General features: G+C 38.9%; 1 protein-coding gene and 1 long non-coding RNA gene across 4 annotated transcripts in view; one reads left to right on the forward strand and one right to left on the reverse strand.

Moving 5' to 3' along the window:
• Positions 1-18,990, forward strand: part of LOC130919145 (zinc finger protein 600-like) — a 37,643-nt gene that overhangs the window by 12,073 nt on the left and 6,580 nt on the right. For 2 of the 3 annotated variants that reach the window (XM_057841617.1, XM_057841619.1), the window contains exons 2-3: positions 5,704-7,299; positions 11,861-12,100. In XM_057841617.1, the coding sequence (XP_057697600.1) occupies positions 5,704-7,299; positions 11,861-12,100 (1,836 nt within the window). The remainder of the gene's footprint in view (positions 1-5,703; positions 7,300-11,860; positions 12,101-18,990) is intronic. The other variant, XM_057841618.1, reaches the window with a different exon arrangement.
• On the reverse strand, positions 5,315-9,599 carry LOC130919146 (uncharacterized). The gene is made up of 2 exons (XR_009063894.1): positions 9,186-9,599; positions 5,315-8,706 (listed from the first exon to the last, which is right to left on the reverse strand). It is a non-coding gene; the product is annotated as an uncharacterized LOC130919146 (long non-coding RNA).

Consider the following 18,990-nt stretch of genomic DNA (forward strand, 5'->3'; position numbering starts at 1 on the left):
ATTGACATTCAGCAAGAATATTGTTTTTATCAAGGAATGCATCCAACCTTTTATTAAAGACTTTTTCAAGTATTTTTGAGAATTGTGACAATAAAGATACAGGCCTGTAATTTGTGAAGTGATGTCAAACATTGATTGCCATTAGGGCTGCAACTAACGATTATTTTTATAGTGGAGTAATTAAACAATTAATCGGATAAATGTCACTTTTTTCAATTACCTTCACAATTAAACTTGAAGTTGTTTTAGGCCTGTTTTAAGTAACAATGAAGACCAAATGGATGAATATTTCCTTCAAAAATATTTTATTACAGCTCCCTGACTTAGCTATAGTCTACAACTGTTTTAAGTACATAAAACCTATTAGTTTTTAAATCAAGTTTTGAGTATAAAACATAAAAATATTTTCTCAGTTCACAAATCAGACAAAAGTCCTATTCACAAAAAAAAAAACATTTTTTTCCTCTTGTGGGTAATATTTTTTTTATTACAAATGAAACAACAAAATCGAATAAGACTGGAATGAATGTTTTCCCTAATCAAACAGTTGTTCATGAATACAATCCAAATCCAGTTACAAAGCACAGTCTCGTATGACAAGTTACAGTTTGAGTTTGTGTTGAGACTAAGCTGTTATATGAATGCGTTTATGTGTGTGGTTTCTTTATATAAAAAAATGAGACAACTTTGCTATCTAACAATAACTCAAATGCTAATACGCTCCTCCAGAACACAATACAAACAGACACTTAAGACACTAATTCGCCTAATCGCTAACTGGCTTCGCACTCCGTGCTAATTAGCATCAACAAAGAATACAAACAATACAATTGGCTTCATATTAGGGTTGCACGATATCCATTTTTTGAAACTGATTCAGATATCGATAACTTCCTGCTCCTCAAGGCAGATACTGATACGATAACCGATAATATATATATATATATATATATATATATATATATATATATATATATATATGTATAATTTTTCAATGTATATTCACTAGGGCTGTCAAAATTATCGCGTTAATGGGCGGTAATAATTTTTTTAATTAATCACGTTAAAATATTTGACGCATTTAACGCACATGCCCCGCTCAAACAGATTAAAATGACAGCACAGTGTCATGCCCATTTGTTACTTGTCTTTTGGTGTTTTTCGCCCTCTGCTGGCGCTTGGTGCGACTGATTTTATGGGTTTCAGCACCATGAGCATTGTGTAATTATTGACATCAACAATGGCGAGCTACTAGTTTATTTTTTGTTTGAAAATTTTACAAATTTTCTGGAAACAAAAACATTAAGAGGGATTTTAATATTAAACTTCTATAACTTGTACTAACATTTATCTTTTAAGAACTACAAGTCTTTCTATCCATGGGTCGCTTTAACAATATTAATAATGTTAATGCCATCTTGTTGATTAATTGTTATAATAAACAAATACAGTACTTATGGACAGTATATTGAATGTATATATCCGTCTTGTGTCTTATCTTTCCATTCCAACAATAATTTACAGAAAAATATGGAATATTTTATAGATGGTTTGAATTACGATTAATTACGATTAATTAATTTTTAAGCTGTGATTAACTCGATTAAAAATTTTAATCGTTTGACAGCCCTAATATTCAACACCTACCTGTAGGTCAAAAATACTAATGGTTGATTCAGCATAGATTTGCCTTTGACCGAACCAGAATTTTCATGATGACATGAACATTATTATAATGAACAAAACAAAGAAAAGAACAGTTTTGACTTCAAATAAAGTGCCCATATTAAGTTTTTCAAATAAATATAATTTGAGTCAATCACAATCAATCAGTCAATATCATTGACGATGTGTTCCCCTGAACAATGAGCACTGATCTAAAGCGAACATAAACCCAACAGGTATTTTGGTTTGTCAGCATGTAAAACATTTGGTGCAACAGGAGAGGAGACTTTTGTCGTCTTGGTCCTTGAAACAACTTTCTTAACCTGGCAATTAGCGAACAGCAAGCCTATTAATAACCAAAAGGCCTCTCAAAAACTTGTAAACATAACACTGTAAAATGCAAACATTTGCTAATTGCCATGGTAAAGTTTCTAAGTCAGTAAAGGAAAAATACGGCCTCTAGAAAATACCAAAGTTGAAACAAACGCACACATGCCAATCAGACACCGTGCCAAAAATATTATCAGCAGCCTCACATTACACAGAAACAAGGACCCAAATGGGACTACTCATAGCTGCCGGCAGAAATCAATTATCAAATTAGTTGGCAACTAATTCATTAATGGACTTAACCGATTAGTCATTGCAGGCTTAATTGCCATTGTCAGTGATAGGCCAACCAATTTGGCTGGCAGTCCCAGTCAAAGTGGATTGGATGTCAATGTCAGTCATACCAATTTAATGGCAGTGAATGGGTTAATATACTCCAGGAACAGCCTCTGAGTATCTGCAGATCCATCGAAATATTTTTGTTTTGTTTTTGTGTGCTGTCATGGCATTATTCCTTCTTGATTGATTAATCCAAAGGGAAAGACTACAGGAACAAGGAATGACTTACAGTGGGGCAAATAAGTATTTAGTCAACCACTAATTGTGCAAGTTCTCCCACTTGAAAATATTAGAGAGGCCTGTAATTGTCAAAATGGGTAAAACTCAACCATGAGAGACAGAATGTGGGTAAAAAAACAGAAAATCACATTGTTTGATTTTTAAAGAATTTATTTGCAAATCATGGTGGAAAATAAGTATTTGGTCAATACCAAAAGTTCATCTCAATACTTTGTTATGTACCCTTTGTGGGCAATAACGGAGGCCAAACATTTTCTGTAGCTCTTCACAAGCTTTTCACTCACTGTTGCTGGTATTTTGGCCCATTCCTCCATGCAGATCTCCTCTAGAGCAGTGATGTTTTGGGGCTGTCGTTGGGCAACACGGACTTTCAACTTTCTCCACAGATTTTCTATGGGGCTGAGATCTGGAGACTGGCTAGGCCACTCCAGGACCTTGAAATGCTTCTTACGAAGCCACTCCTTTGTTGCCCTGCCTGTGTGTTTGGGATCATTGTCATGCTGAAAGACCCAGCCACGTCTCATCTTCAATGCCCTTGCTGATGGAAGGAGATTTTCACTCAAAATGTCTCGACACATGGCCCCATTCATTCTTTCCTTTACACAGATCAGTCGTCCTGGTCCCTTTGCAGAAAAACAGCCCCAAAGCATGATGTCTCCACCCCCATGCTTCACAGTGGGTATGGTGTTCTTCGGATGCAATTCAGTATTCTTTCTCCAAACACGAAAACCTGTGTTTCTACCAAAAGGTTCTATTTTGGTTTCATCTGACCATAACACATTCTCCCAGTCTCCCAGTCTTCAGTCCCACTCTTCTGGATCATCCAAATGTTCTCTAGCGAACCGCAGACAGGCCTGGACGTGTACTTTCTTCAGCAGGGGGACACGTCAGTGCAGTATTTGAGTCTCACCTCTCTGTAGGTCATTCACTCGGTCCCCCCGTGTGGTTCTGGGATTTTTGCTCACCGTTCTTGTTATCATTTTGATGCCACGGGGTGAGATCTTGCATTGAGCCCCAGATCGAGGGAGATTATCAGTAGTCTTGTCTGTCTTCCATTTTCTAATAATTGCTCCCACAGTTGATTTCTTTACACCAAGCGTTTTACCTATTGCAGATTCAGTCTTCCAAGCCTGGTGCAGGTCTACAATTTTGTCTCTGGTGTCCTTCGACAGCTCTTTGGTCTTTGCCATAGTGGAGTTTGGGGTGTGACTGACCGAGATTGTGGACAGGTGTCTTTTATACCGATAATGAGTTAAAACAGGTGCCATTAATACAGATAACGAGTGGAGCCTCGTTTGACCTCGTTAGAAGAAGTTAGACCTCTGACAGCCAGAAATCTTGCTTGTTTGTAGGTGACCAAATACTTATTTTCCACTCTAATTTGGAATTAAATTCTTTAAAAGTCAAACAATGTGATTTTCTGTTTTTTGTTTTTTCCACATTCTGTCTCTCACGGTTGAGGTTTACCCATGTTGACAATTTACTGGCCTCTCTAATCTTTTCAAGTAGGAGAACTTGCACAATTGGTGGTTGACTAAATACTTACTTGCCCCACTGTCATAATGAAACAATTGTTGGAATGACCAGAATGTTTCCAAAACACCTGGTTTACAAGACAACAATGATTATTTAGCCTTGGCTCCAATCTGTTCCAAAACACAATGTATCATTGTGTTCTCAAAATATATTTTTTCAACTTTTGGGGGGTTTGGGATATTTTGCGAGAAATATTGCGATATTAAAACTAGAAGAATTTTCTTTGAGAAGGTATTCAGTACGGGATCGTGACCTCTCACAGAGCAGCATTAAAGACATACTTATTTTTGTGGCCCGCAACCTTTAAAGCAGTGTATTGCTTTTTTATTTGTAACGTTTTTAGAACTGAACATTTTCTTTTGTCTATTTTGTTGACATTGTCAGACCCCTTAAGACTTGATGCACAGAGGCTTTAACATGTTGCTGAGTGTAATTTAAAATTAGTTTATTTATGGTTATTTAATATTTTTGGCAATTGCATGTCTACCCCAGATTTTGTGCAACGTTTTGCATTTTGATTACCTCATGTGCAATGTTCTGCATTTTGCTAACTTTTAATCTTGTGCAATGTTTCTCATATGTGTGAAATGTTGTGTAGTAGTTTGTCACTATGCATCTTTGTCTCTCATTTTGTCAACTTGCACTCAGGGGGAAAAATTGGATTTAAAATCTGAAAGAAAAATATGTGATAATTATCGTGATGATTATCGATATCGTCTGTTAATTTTTTTTATCGTGATAACAGTTTTTGTCCCATCGCCCAGGCCTTTCCTGTGATGGGACTATTGCCAGTGCACGCTTTGCGATGGTGATGTTCAAACGATATATATTGTGCAGGCCTAGCCGGGACTTAATTTTAAATGGTACTTTAACCCTTTCAGGGACAGTGGTCACTACTATGGACAACTATTCAAAAGTTGACAATTATGATTTTTAACTCTATAAAGGCAAAGAGCTATTTTTGGTCATTAAAAAAAATATGCGTATATATAAATATTATTATTTCAAATATCATTATTTTTTAGATTATTTTCTAATATCATTGAGTATTATATTATTACAATGTTAGTAAAAGCTAAATTAATGAAATCAATAATGTATAAAAACAAATACATACTGGTTGTGGCCTCAAGTAAAATTAAAATAGTTTTTTTCTTGTTCAATGGGTGCGCTGTAAGGGCGGGGCAATTGGGTAATTGTGTTGAAAATATTTACAATAATATCATTTAAACGTAGTTTGTTTGCAACCCTATTTTGTGCTGCATAACTGATTTGAGAAAAAAAAAAAGGATGTTGTGTTTTTTTTTTCGCTTCGTTGAAAACAATGCTATACTAGTCTAAGAGCCTTAGCCTTTTTATGTGGCTATAATGTTGAAATAGCTTTCTTCAAATCTTTGGGGATTTTCCTACCTCATAATACATTTCCGAGATATCAGATTAGGACTCGATATCATGAGATATCTAAGAGGAACATTTTTGTCCTGTTCAAAAAGTCCTGTTCAGATTTGGTCACCTTATTAATTTCCGTATACAATGTTTACAGGATCAGCATTTCAAAAGTGTCAATTTTTATTTTCTTTCTGTGTGGTGTAGGTATGCAACAGGAAGTGCCACCGCTGTTCATCAAAAAGGAAGAAGAGGAAGTGGAATGCAGTAACGAAGCTGAGCAGCTTCCTCCATTCTCAGGGCGCAATCAAAGTGAAGAAAATGATAGCGCCGTTTTCCATGTGAAAAAAGAAGAATGTGAAAATGTCCATTCGGAACCAGAGAGCCTCTTTGCGCCGTTATCGGAACCGGACGATATAACATCGGACTCTTCCGAAACATATGACAGCGACGATAATGACAAAGAGCGGACAAAAGGGGGCCCCATAGGTGGTGCGACATATGCCGATGAAGCGGTCAAGAGGGACGACGCCAAAAAACCTGCAGAAAGTGATAAAAACTGCGACACTGAGAGGATTAATAAGAACTCAGGAAGTGAAAAACCGCATACCGATGACATTGTCCACTCCGACAAAGCCAAAAAACCTGCGGAAACTGATGAAAACTTCGATGTTGATCAGAGGTCAAGCCAAGACTGCGATGATTTTAACTGCTTGCAATGTGAGAAAACATTTTACAGCAAAAAAGGTTTGAAAAATCACATGCTAACACACGTGGCGGAAGAAAAACTTGCTCCTCGCTCTGTTAGAAGATACTCCTTGAAGGATTTTGTGAAGCAAACATACGAGGAAAATGACGAAGCTGACGCCAACTCAGCTCTGCCGTCGAATATAAGCGATGCCAAAGAACCAAAAAGTAAAACTGTAGATGTCAAAAGGTCTGTATTCAAGTGCTCCATATGTGAGAGTATACTACACAGCAAAACTCTTTTGGAAAGTCACATGTTATCACATGGGAATGCTTGTTCAGTTTGTGATAAGAAATTCAAATGGAAGCATCACCTGAAGAGACACATGCTAATTCATGCAAAAGAGTTTAAATGTACTCATTGCGGGAAAATCTTTCTCACCAGACGCAAATTTTTTGCCCACATGGTAATGCACAAAGGTTTTGCTTGTCAGGTTTGCGATAGAAAATTTTCCCTCAAGCGTCATATGTTGAAACACCAGGAACTACATAACAAGCAAGACAGCTCAGTTCAGAGAAAAGTCTTACCGAAGAGTGTGCTACGGGGCTCCCTAAAAAAAGCATGCAAACAACAAACTGACAGCGCGCGCAGTCAAGATCAGAAGTCAAACTCTTCTGACGTCAACGGCCGCCATGTTCAATCTTTGGAGACCAAAAATATGTTCAATCATCCCAATGATGTCTCGTTTAACTGTTCCCAATGTGGGAAAGTGTTTCCCACTCAGCTGAGTTTGAGTAATCACGAGATCATCCACATGGAAGACAAAGGCTTCGCTTGCTCCGTTTGTGATCGAAGATTTAGCTACAAGCACAACATGATGAGACACGAGAAACTGCACAAGAGTCCCAAATTTTTTTCCTGCAAACTTTGTTGGAAAAACTTCTTTAGTCAAGAGCGATTGGTAGCTCACATGAGAGTGCACGATGAAAGCAACTCCCCTGCCAAAGGAGAAAACAATGACAATCGGCGCTCTGAATCAGATACAGACAACGATTCAGACGTGGATGGCGGTGACAAGAATGAAGTGCCTTTGAAGACCAAAAGGAAATGGAAAGGTACAGTAAATAACTAACCTTGTTCACCCCGAAAAGTTTTATTTTTAACTCACTGGCACCCATTGACAATGGTGGATGTCCAATCATGTGGCTCTTTTGCTCTTTCTTAAATAGTTTGTCATTATGGCTGCCAGCCCTCCCAGTTCAAATGGATTGGACGTCTATCATTATAAATGGCAGCCATTGATTTAATTATTATTTTCATTTATGTAAAAAAGAGCAAGTGTTTAAAAGAATCAGAAACTGGTATTAAATTGTATCGTTTGAGCATTTGCAGCATTTCATGTACAGAACATGGCAACAACTCTAGATGTGAAACATTTAGGGCTGTAGCTAGCGATTATTTTAGTAGTCGAAACTAGTTAGTTCGAATAAGCAAGTAATCGGATGAGGAACATGAAAAATCAAAATACCTTAGCTGAGCCTCAAACGCTATAAAAAGATAAATAAACAAGGATCTATGGACAGCAAAAGAACAATTGGCTAACTTGCATAGCAAAAATCTGCCAGTTTAAGTGCTATAAAACGCAGTTGTTGTTTTTTTTTTATACACTGCTCTTAACAAATGGTTGGGACACATATTCCCGCATAAAAAGGAAAAGTATACCTATAAACTAAATTACGAATGCATTAAATAAATTAGCTCAAACAAAAATTTAGGTTAGGTTATGGGTTATATTGGTCTTAATAGGGAGCAGCTGGATTCAACCATGTGAAATGAGGCAGTGTATCCACCCAATTCAATAAAACTAAATGCAAACACTTTCAAAACAAACCATCACAACGCCAATTTAAATAAACGAATACTCGAAGCAGCAAAATTCATTTTGAATCTTTTTTTTTCCTAATCGAATACTCGAGTTAATCGATTAATCATTGCAGCACTAGAAACATTCATTGGTTTTTTTTGTTGTTGTTGTTGTTTTTTTTTTTGTGAAGCAAACAACAAGGCCAACAAACAAAAACTTCAATGTGCAATATTATTCACTCCCCTGAAAGTCAGTACTTTGTAGAGGCATCTTTGGCAGCGATTACAACTGTAAGTCACGTCTGATGAGTCTTTATTGCAACATCTTGCAATTGGGATTTTTGCCTCATGGTAAAACTTCTCCAACTCGTCCGAGTTGAATGGTATCCACTTGTGAGTGTATGTGTTCAAGTCAAACCAGAGATTTTCAATTGGATTGGGGTCCGAGCTTTGATGAAGCCACTCTAATGAATGCTTTTAACTTCTTTTCCTTAAACCATTCAAGTGTAGCTTGATCAGTATGCTTCGGGTTATTGGCCTGCTGGAAGGCGAACCTTCGTCCCAGTCACAAATCGCAGGCGGATTTAAAAAGGCTTTGCTCCAGAACAGGGGTCTCCAAACCGGCCCTCAATGGCTGCTGTGGGTCCTAGTTATTGTTACTACAGATCGAGCACAGACAGTGTAACCAATGAGGTTTCTGGTAAAACAAGCAGCACCTGACTGCAATTAAACTGATTACACTTGTAAGACACCTGATTGGTGAAATAGGTCATCTTGTTGTGTTGGAATGAAATCCTTCACCAACCGCGACCCTATGGCCACGTTCAGCCTGGAGGTCTTAATGCACAATACCAATTTTTGTCTTGCAGTGGGGCAAATAAGTATTTAGTCAACCACCAATTGTGCAAGTTCTCCTACTTGAAAAGATTGGAGAGGCCTGTAATTGTCAACATGGGTAAACCTCAACCATGAGAGACAAAATGTGGGGCAAAAAAACAGAAAATCACACTGTTTGATTTTTAAAGAATTTATTTCCAAATTAGAGGGGGGGAAAAGTATTTAGTCATCTACAAACAAGCTAGATTTCTGGCTATCAATGTCAAAGAGGTCTAACTTCAATCGAGGCTCCACTCGTTACCTGTATTAATGGCACCTGTCCACAATCTCAGTCAGTCACACTCCAAACTCCACTATGGCCAAGACCAAAGAGCTGTTCAACGACACCAGAGACAATATTGTAGACCTGCACCAGGCTGGGAAGACTGAATCTGCAATAGGTAAAACGCTTGGTGTAAAGAAATCAACTGTGGGAGCAATTATTAGAAAATGGAAGACATACAAGACTACTGATAATCTCCCTCGATCAGGGGCTCCAAGCAAGATCTCACCCCGTGGCGTCAAAATGATAACAAGAACGGTGAGCAAAAATCCCAGAACCACACGGGGGGACCTAGTGAATGACCTACAGAGAGCTGGGACCACAGTAACAAAGGCTACTATCAGGAACACAATGCGCCACCAGGGACTCAAATCCTGCACTGCCAGACGTGTCCCCCTGCTGAAGCCAGTACACGTTCAGGCCCATCTGCGGTTCACTAGAGAGCATTTGGATGATCTAGAAGAGGACTGGGAGAATGTGTTATGGTCAGATGAAACCAAAATAGAACTTTTTGGTAGAAACACAAGTTCTCGTATTTGAAGGAGAAAGAATACTGAATTGCATCTGAAGAACACCATACCCACTGTGAAGCATGGGGGTGGAAACATCATGCCTTTGGGGCTGTTTTTCTGCAAAGGGACCAGGACGACTGATCTGTGTAAAGGAAAGAATGAATGGGGCCATGTATCGGGAGATTTTGAGTGAAAAATTTCTTCCATCAGCAAGGGCATTGAAGATGAGAAGTGGCTGGGTCTTTCAGCATGACCAATGATCCCAAACACGCAGCCAGGGCAACAAAGGATTGGCTTCGTAAGAAGCATTTCAAGGTCCTGGAGTGGCCTAGCCAGTCTCCAGATCTCAACCCCATAGAAAATTTGTGGAGGGAGTTGAAAGTCCGTGTTGCCCAACGACAGCCCCAAAACATCACTGCTCTAGAGGAGATCTGCATGGAGGAATGGGCCAAAATACCAGCAACAGTGTGTGAAAAGGTTGTGAAGAGTTACAGAAAATGTTTGGCCTCCGTTATTGCCAACAAAGGATACATGACAAAGTATTGAGATGAACTTTTGGTATTGACCAAATACTTATTTTCCACCATGATTTGCAAATAAATTCTTTAAAAATCAAACAATGTAATTTTCAGGGTTTTTTTTTTTTCACATTCTGTCTCTCATGGTTAAGGTTTTCCCATGTTGACAATTACAGGCCTCTCTAATATTTTCAAGTGGGAGAACTTGCACAATTAGTGGTTGACTAAATACTTATTTGCCCCACTGTATGGTTTTTTTTTTTTTTTTTTGCATGCCTGTTCAGACTGCCTTTGTCCATTGAGCCTAAATTCCGATTTGGGAGGCTTGACAGTGACAGTTTATACCGCCCCCACATTCTTGAAAAATGTGGCCCAGATCGGATTTAAACAACATACGAAAGTGACCCAAATGTGGTTTGAAATGGTCCATTTCTATGTGACTTGTCACGTCCAGACCGTCAAGTTAATGCCTAACTCGAGTCGGGAAAAACACGAAAAATTCACATTTGTGTATTAAGACCTAGCCGATGTGGAATAGTTTGGACACCCCTGCACTAAGTAAATGCTTTTTGCTGGCCACGGTTCCATAAAGCCAAGCTCTTTGGCATGTACGGCTAATTGTGATACTATGGACAGACACACTTGTGTTTTCTATAGAACTCAGCAGTTCCATCAGAGTTGCTTTTTGTCTTTCTGATCAATGCCCTCTTCCTTGTCTGTGAGTTGTGGTGGTCGGCCATATTTTGGCAGGTTTGCTGTGGTCTCATTTTGTTTACATTTGACTATTCAAAAATGTGGATATTTTTTTCTAATCCAGCCCTGACTTGTTTTTCTCTAAAACATTGTGCCTCACATGTTTGGAGAGCTTGGTTTTCATGATGTGATGCTTAGCCCATTGAGGCCTCTCAGAAAAGCTGTGTTTGTCATCCGGCATTTGAACACTGTTGGACTTCATTTAACTATATACAGTATGTAACTTGTGAGTGTGCATCCACACTTTTTAAGGTGCTTCATAGCAAAGAGGGTGAATACATATACACATGCCAATTTTAGACTTTTTATTTCTTTAAAATATTCTTTAATGTAATTTCTATTTTACTTCAATTTAAGATTAGTTTGTGTGGATTCAGATAAATATTCAGATGAAAAATATTTAAATTACTGGTTGGAATCCAACATAAAAGATAAAATGTAATGGAGGATGAATACTTTTGCAAGGCGCTGTAGTGATCATAATAATAGGAAGTGGGAAGATAGGACTGATGGGGGTGTGATAGGGCCGAGTGAGTACTGTCTTTTGATTATGTTGGCGTTTTCTCTTGGCATCTCACCCACGACGCCGCACGATCATTCTATTTTCTGGCGGCTTTAAGACAAAACTGAGTCGACACACAAAGACTGAGAATCTCAGGGTGCGGTCAAACAATAAGCAAAAGGTTTAATGAAGAGGCCCACACACATTTCAGAATCTGACTCCAACGTAATATCTTACGTTTTACAATCCAGTGTGCGTTAAACTAAATAAATGTTATGCTAGCTCGGATGCAGGTCGAACTTTCAGTAGCAAAATTAGTGATGTGTTCCCCACCTTCACAACATTGACATCTTCTTATATTACTTACAGTGGCTGCTGCTGGCGGAAAAACCATTTCAACCATGGACATGGTGCGGCGGCGCTCAAAAGTGTGGCTCAATTTCACAAAGAAAAATGACAAGTTAGCTCAATGCAACATTTGCAACACAGCTGTATCACGCAAAACTGGCTGCACGTCCAATATGATTAGACACCTCCAGCTTCATGGAATAGAAGTGCCGAGTGCCAACGTATTTAACACGCGCCGGTCTTCTAACCAGTCAGAACCGGGTAAGTAAAACAACAAATTACGTCTGTCTTCTGCTCCCTCCGCGACCCGTCCCCGGATTAAGCGGTAGATGATGGATGGATGGAATAGTACGAGAATGTCATAATATTACATTGGGCTTATGTAGTTATATAAGCAACTACGTACTTTACATAGTGCGTTGCTGCCTCCGTTAAAATCAACAGTATTAAAAGCATCTTTTGTTTTAGAATCTGTTGTGTTGCTTGTCTCGAAAGAAGTAGCCATATGAAGCATTCGATTACTTTTTTTAATGAACTCGTAGCAGGCACATGCAGACATCACATCACATCCTAGCCAAACTCTCTCATCTCTTTTTCAACGCATTATACGTACACACTTACAGCGCCACTCAGTGGCCTAACTGGTATTGTCACAAAATAAACATTGCATGTGTCGGTAAACACAACAGAATCGGCTTTACATAAAAGGAAACCTTATTAATTTGCCTATTCTACATCAAATTATAATCAATAGAAGAATTTGTACTAATGCTTCATCGTAACTCCCAGCTAAGGTACATATAAGCCTGTCGCCATATGCAGTAATTCCATTTATCGCATGATAAATAAAAATGAAGGCGGTAATTTTTCCGCTGCGATTTATCGCCTCGCGTGCACGTGTGTGCGCGCGTGCGGCAGACGTGTTGTTAAAAGTTCGGATTCCTTGTTACCAACTGCGCAAAATGCATCTTCGTTCCAGGTCGCAAAATAGCGCTGGAGCCAATCGTTCCCATTATATCCAATTGTTCAACGTATACCGGCCGCGCCAGTGTTACGGATTGACTGCGGACCATCTCAGGCGTGCCGGTGTTGTTGACGTGTGGGCGCACCTGTCAGGGGTGACATTTCACGCGGGGCGGCTATTTTTCGGCACAACACCGAATATTTAAGTGGCAAATTAAGAGCGCTGTGCTTCAAACTCGTCCTGTTTATGAAAGTCGATTGTCATATGCTAGTGTTGTGCAGTAATGAGCAGATGTGACTTCTGTGGCGTTTGGTAACTTTTTTAATGCGCGCGCACACTAGATATCATGAAATGGCAAACTAGATGTGCTACGTCCCATGCCTTTGGCTACGTTAGCCCAGAGTGATTACAGGACACGTAGTCCGTATACTACATTGATGAATTATAAACCGCCATAATTGAATGGAAGTTAAGAAGGCCAGATCAATCCATACCAGTGACTATAGATAATGCTGCAAATATTGTCAATTCAGTACATGACACAGATGGATTTGGACCACAAATAGGATGTCTTGCTCATGTAGTAAACCTAGCTGCTAAGAGAGCTGTAGCAGTCAACAGTGTGCCCCGCCTCACTTTATAAACAGTAAAGATTGTTCTCAGCACTTTTATACTAAATTTCTTCAGATCAGTAAGAAGTAAGCACATAGATATTATGCACTAAAATGCAAGTTTATATGATGGCAATTTAATTTTTGCTCGTTTGCAAAAAAAAAAAAAAAAAAAAACGAAACAAAAAAATAGTTATTTTTTTTCCCAGAGCATTCAATGTATTGAATCAGACCGAAAATCATACCAAACACTGACTTAACTGTATTAGGGCTGTCCCAGACGACTAATTTCCTCCCGATTAGTCAGCTGACTATTTTTACGATTAGTTGACTAATCTAATAATAATTATAATTTTTTTTTTTTTTTACTAATTTAATAATGAAATATGTGTTTAAAGCTTATTAATTCACAAAAAAACATTTTGGAACACCTAAATTCTTTATTAATGTATAAATAAATAACATAAATATCAATAATAAATCACAAACAATGAGGTCAAATGCTGCTGGAATTAACTGCTGAAAAAAAAATGTAAACGGAAACACTGTGACTTCACCTTTTTAACAGGAGTCAAAACAATTCTTACTCTTTTTGCGGTATGTCATTGTCCATATTGTTCTAAATGTTAAAATGAATTGCAATGTCCCGGACAATCATTTTCAGAATACTTTGTGCATTCCGCATTTTTTGGGGAGTGGAAAAACTGTTCAACTTTTGTTTGTTTTAACCTGAAGATAACGCAGAGGGCACACTGAAATATTACCACAATTATTTTGAATGAAAGGCACACATACCCACAGTAACAAAAATGAAGTATATAGTATTAATTTTATAGTATACTACTACATGTAAAACTTCATAATATTAAATAACTAACATTAGTGCAGTCATGGATTACAGTAAGCAGGCCAGTGCTGTTTCCATATATTTTTTATATTATATTATGTATATACAGGATATATGTATATATTTTCCCCAAGTGGGAGCTTCCATGATCCTAATAAATTTAATAATAATTTTAAAAAAATATATATAATTATATTAATTATTTTATTAAATAAAAATGCGCGTTGATACGACGCACATAAAGTCAACTTCCATTTAAAAAATTGTTAGAGAGTTGTATGGACTTACAATCCGCTAGTTTGTTGTTTCTTGTTGTCTTCGAAAATTATACTTGGGTGACGGCGCTTCAAGTGTTCGTTTATAGCCGACGTGCTACCGTGGTATGCGGGCTTAGCTTAGCAAAGAGTACACACAGTGGCACCCTCCATATTTTCCTTGATATAATTCCAGGCTCTGGCTATTCTGGTACGCTTTTTTGGCTTTATGCCGCTTTCACGTGTTACCATCTCTGCCCTTTTTGGAAATTGGCGGTGTTTTCAACTACTTACCGGCGATTCACTTGGCTCGTTGTCGTCGGTTCGTCTGGGTTTGTCCGATTTCCTCCTCGGGAAGGCGGCGGCGTGCATAAAAACACCGAGAGGCGTCGGATGGCTCTTTAAGGATACTTTTATTGACCAAAACAAAAACGTGGGGGATGAAGTCACTCAACTCGGCGCTACCCGCTCACTTTTCCAACTCGCCGATCTCGCTCTCTCTCTCTTGCTCGCTCGCCCACTTTCTTCCTCTTTGCTCAATCTGACAACGCCGGTCACATTGAAATAACAGCGGCCCCCTTGGGGGTGCCAGTAACAACCGCTTGTATCGCGAGCGCCTGCCATTCTAAACTTTATCAGCATGTAATTTTTCTTAACCCGTCATTACCCGTCGACGGTATGTTTTGCCCGTCGACGCATTTACGTCATCGATGACGTCGACAACGTCGACTAGTCGGGACAGCTCTAAACTGTATCGTTGCATCCCTATGGACCACCATTGCACAAGCTATGAGGGGGAAAGTTTTCATTTGCCTAAATGCTTAACTTATTAACTGCAATTGTATTTTTTTTTTTTTTTTCTTGAAAAACACATTTTATTTATTCTATGTTTCTGTGCGGTATTAATATTGTTGTCTTTTACTTAAGAGGCATGGTCTATTGTTTTTAGTTGTGATTTCTTATCGCGTTTAAATGGGTGTACTTGATCTATTAATATATACTGTATTCTCACTGTGTTATTGTAAATTGGTTTGAAAAAAAATTGGGGGGGTGCAATAATATCGCAATAATTTATGAGATAAATTATCGCACACTAAAATTTGTTATTGCGACAGGCCTAGGTTGTATGTAAGGTGCGTAGCGGCTTACAGCTACCTTACCCTTACGTAATTGCGACTTTTTCTCGCGTTCTCATATTTATGCGTTCAAGCTTCATCTACACCCAGTGAACGTGTGTTCTCCACTGCAGGAGACACTATCTGTCCAGAACACTCACACTGCCTGAGAAAGCAGATATGACCATTTTCCTCAACAAAAACTTAATGTACCTGCTGCTAATCTGGACTGGGTCTTAGTAATTGTTGTCTTTTTTTGTTTGTTTGTTTAATATTCTGTACCAGGTTAGCCCATTAGTGGGAGCTCAATAACATGTAAAAATGGCTGCAGTATACAAAACATAGGCAAAAGAATACGTGTAAATGTTTTCTCCGTGAGCTTTTGAAAAAAAAAACATCTTTGTGAAGGTGCTCTTGTGGAAAAGAAACTGTCATATTCAAATTCAAAGACTGATATTTATATACAAGTTAAAAATAGCCCTGTGAGAAATTCATAGTTAATTGAAAGTTCATATAATTTTAAAAAATAATTGAGAAGTTAATTTAAGTATGCAATTTTTTTTTTTACCCTGCCTATTAAAAGAATCTGAATCGAGAATTGTTTGGAACCGGAATTGATGTGGGTGCTCAAACATAAGTGTGGAAGGTATAAAAAGTCGGCAAAATACCCTGGAGAAAATTATCTGTCCTAGTGTAGATGTAGCCTCCCTGTCGCTCCCTCCCTCTCCCTGCTCTTTGTTCATCAGCCACTGTGGCACTGCACTGGAGTTGCTTATTAAAGTTAACGACGTTGACAGATGTTTGTGTTCGATCTTGCCAGCAGGGGCACTTCAAAAGCGGCGCATGTGTCAATCATCGTTTAATTTGTTAAACAGTTGCTCTGGCAACTCATTGTGTGTGAGAGGATTTGAGTCACTCAGTGAAGCACTTAATAAAGCCAAGCATTTTTCTACTACAGTACTTTATTTTTATTTAAAATGATTTAGTAGGACGTAGCATGTTTAAAACTTAGCATAATTATTACATTTGAAGTGCTTAAAAACATAAAAAAAAAATATATATATATATATATATATATATATATATATATATATATATATATGCTCACCGGCCACTTTATTAGGTACACCTGTCCAACTGCTCGTTAACACTTAATTTCTAATCAGCCAATCACGTGGCGGCAACTCAGTGCATTTAGGCATGTAAACATTGTTTAAGACAATCTCCTGCAGTTCAAACCGAGCATCAATATGGGGAAGAAAGGTGATTTGAGTGACTTTGAACGTGGCATGGTTGTTGGTGCCAGAAGGGCTGGTCTGAGTATTTCAGAAACTGTTGATCTACTGGGATTTTCACGCACAACCATCTCTAGGGTTTACAGAGAATGGTCCGAAAAAGAAAATATATCCAGTGAGCGGCAGTTCTGTGGGCGGAAATGCCTTGTTGATGCCAGAGGTCAGAGGAGAATGGCCAGACTGGTTCAAGCTGATAGAAAGGCAACAGTGACTCAAATAAATACCCATTACAACCAAGGTAGGCAGAAGAGCATCTCTGAACGCACAGTACGTCGAACTTTGAGGCAGATGGGCTACAGCAGCAGAAGACCACGCCGGGTGCCACTCCTTTCAGCTAAGAACAGGAAACTGAGGCTACAATTTGCACAAGCTCATCGAAATGGACAATAGAAGATTGGAAAAACGTTGCCTGGTCTGATGAGTCTCGATTTTTTTGCTGCGACATTCGGATAGTTGGGTCAGAATTTGGCGTCAACAACATGAAACCATGGATCCATCCTGCCTTGTATCAACAGTTCAGGCTGGTGGTGGTGGTGTAATAGTGTGGAGAATATTTTCTTGGCACTCTTTGGGCCCCTTGGTACCAATTGAGCATCGTTGGAACGCCACAGCCTACCTGAGTATTGCTGATGACCATGTCCATCCCTTTATGAACACAATGTACCCAATTTCTGATGGCTACTTTCAGCAGGATAATGCGCCATGTCATAAAGCTGGAATCATCTCAGACTGGTTTCTTGAACATGACAATGAGTTCACTTTACTCAAATGGCCTCTACAGTCACCAGATCTCAATCCAATAGAGCATCTTTGGGATGTGGTGGAACGGGAGATTCACATCATGGATGTGCAGCCAACAAATCTGCACCAACTGTGTGATGCCATCATGTCAATATGGACCAAACTCTCTGAGGAATGTTTCCAGCACCTTGTTGAATCTATGCCACGAAGAATTGAGGCAGTTCTGAAGGCAAAACGGGGTCCAACCCGTTACTAGCATGGTGTACCTAATAAAGTGGCTGGTGAGTGTATATTAGGCCTGTCAACAATAACGCATTAACGACCACGATTAATCTGGAAATAACGCATTAAAAAAATAGCGCAATTTACCGCTCACACTAAGTTTGGCCACAGCTGCCTCCCGTAGTCACACACGCTGATGTTTACATTCTCCGCGCGGCAATGCAGGACAAAATGGAGCCAGCCACGATGAGTGAGGATGATGACCAAATTCCGTTTTAAAAAGCTGCCTAATGGAAATCTGGATAAAACCAAAGTTGTGTGCACATACATGTGATGAACTGTCGTTCGATCGAAGCTCAACCAACCTAAATACCACCTTCGGGCAAAGCTAGTGTTAGCAATGATGCTAACACTGCGGGAAACAAGCCGCAGTCATCAAGCTACACTGGCAGAGTGCGGACTCGGACTTGTCAACAAAAGACAACAATAGGTTGACTACTGCTATCGCTACATGGGTAGACAGAGACTGTAGAGTGTAGACCCATTAACATAGTCGAAGACGAGGGCATTGAAAATCCAGTGACAACAAACAACAACGACAAACCACTAGACAGGTATAAGGCAGTGCTAGCATGGACTCATGTCCACTACAGTGGTGGTCTGTGCACAGTGGTGCCCACAGTAAGCTGGCCCATGCAAAAAAGTATCTGGTCACACCTGCCACAACCGTTCCTTGCGAGAGACTGTTTTCTTTGATAAGGCACATTGTTCAAAAGAAAAGGTCTGCTCTGTTATCCGAAAATGTCAACAAGCTAGTTTGCCTGAGCCTTTGGTTAAAAAAAAATATTATGACTGGCTAACTTAAGCAGTGTTTCTAAACACCTTTACACACAGTTTAGTGTAATGTTTTTCAGTTAAGTGTGTGAAAATTGACAATTAATTTTTTTCTTATATCTCACACAGCTTTCAGGCCATTTAGTGTAAAACTGCAAATGCTGCATTTATTTGTGTGAAATGTTCAGTTTAACAGACAAGTTGTTTACACATTTTTTGAAACACTAGCTATTGTTACTGTATTGTGCTTGTCTGCTCTTTAAATTGG

Source organism: Corythoichthys intestinalis, chromosome 7 (assembly GCF_030265065.1).
Source record: "Corythoichthys intestinalis isolate RoL2023-P3 chromosome 7, ASM3026506v1, whole genome shotgun sequence".
NCBI classification, from domain to species: Eukaryota; Metazoa; Chordata; class Actinopteri; order Syngnathiformes; family Syngnathidae; genus Corythoichthys; species Corythoichthys intestinalis.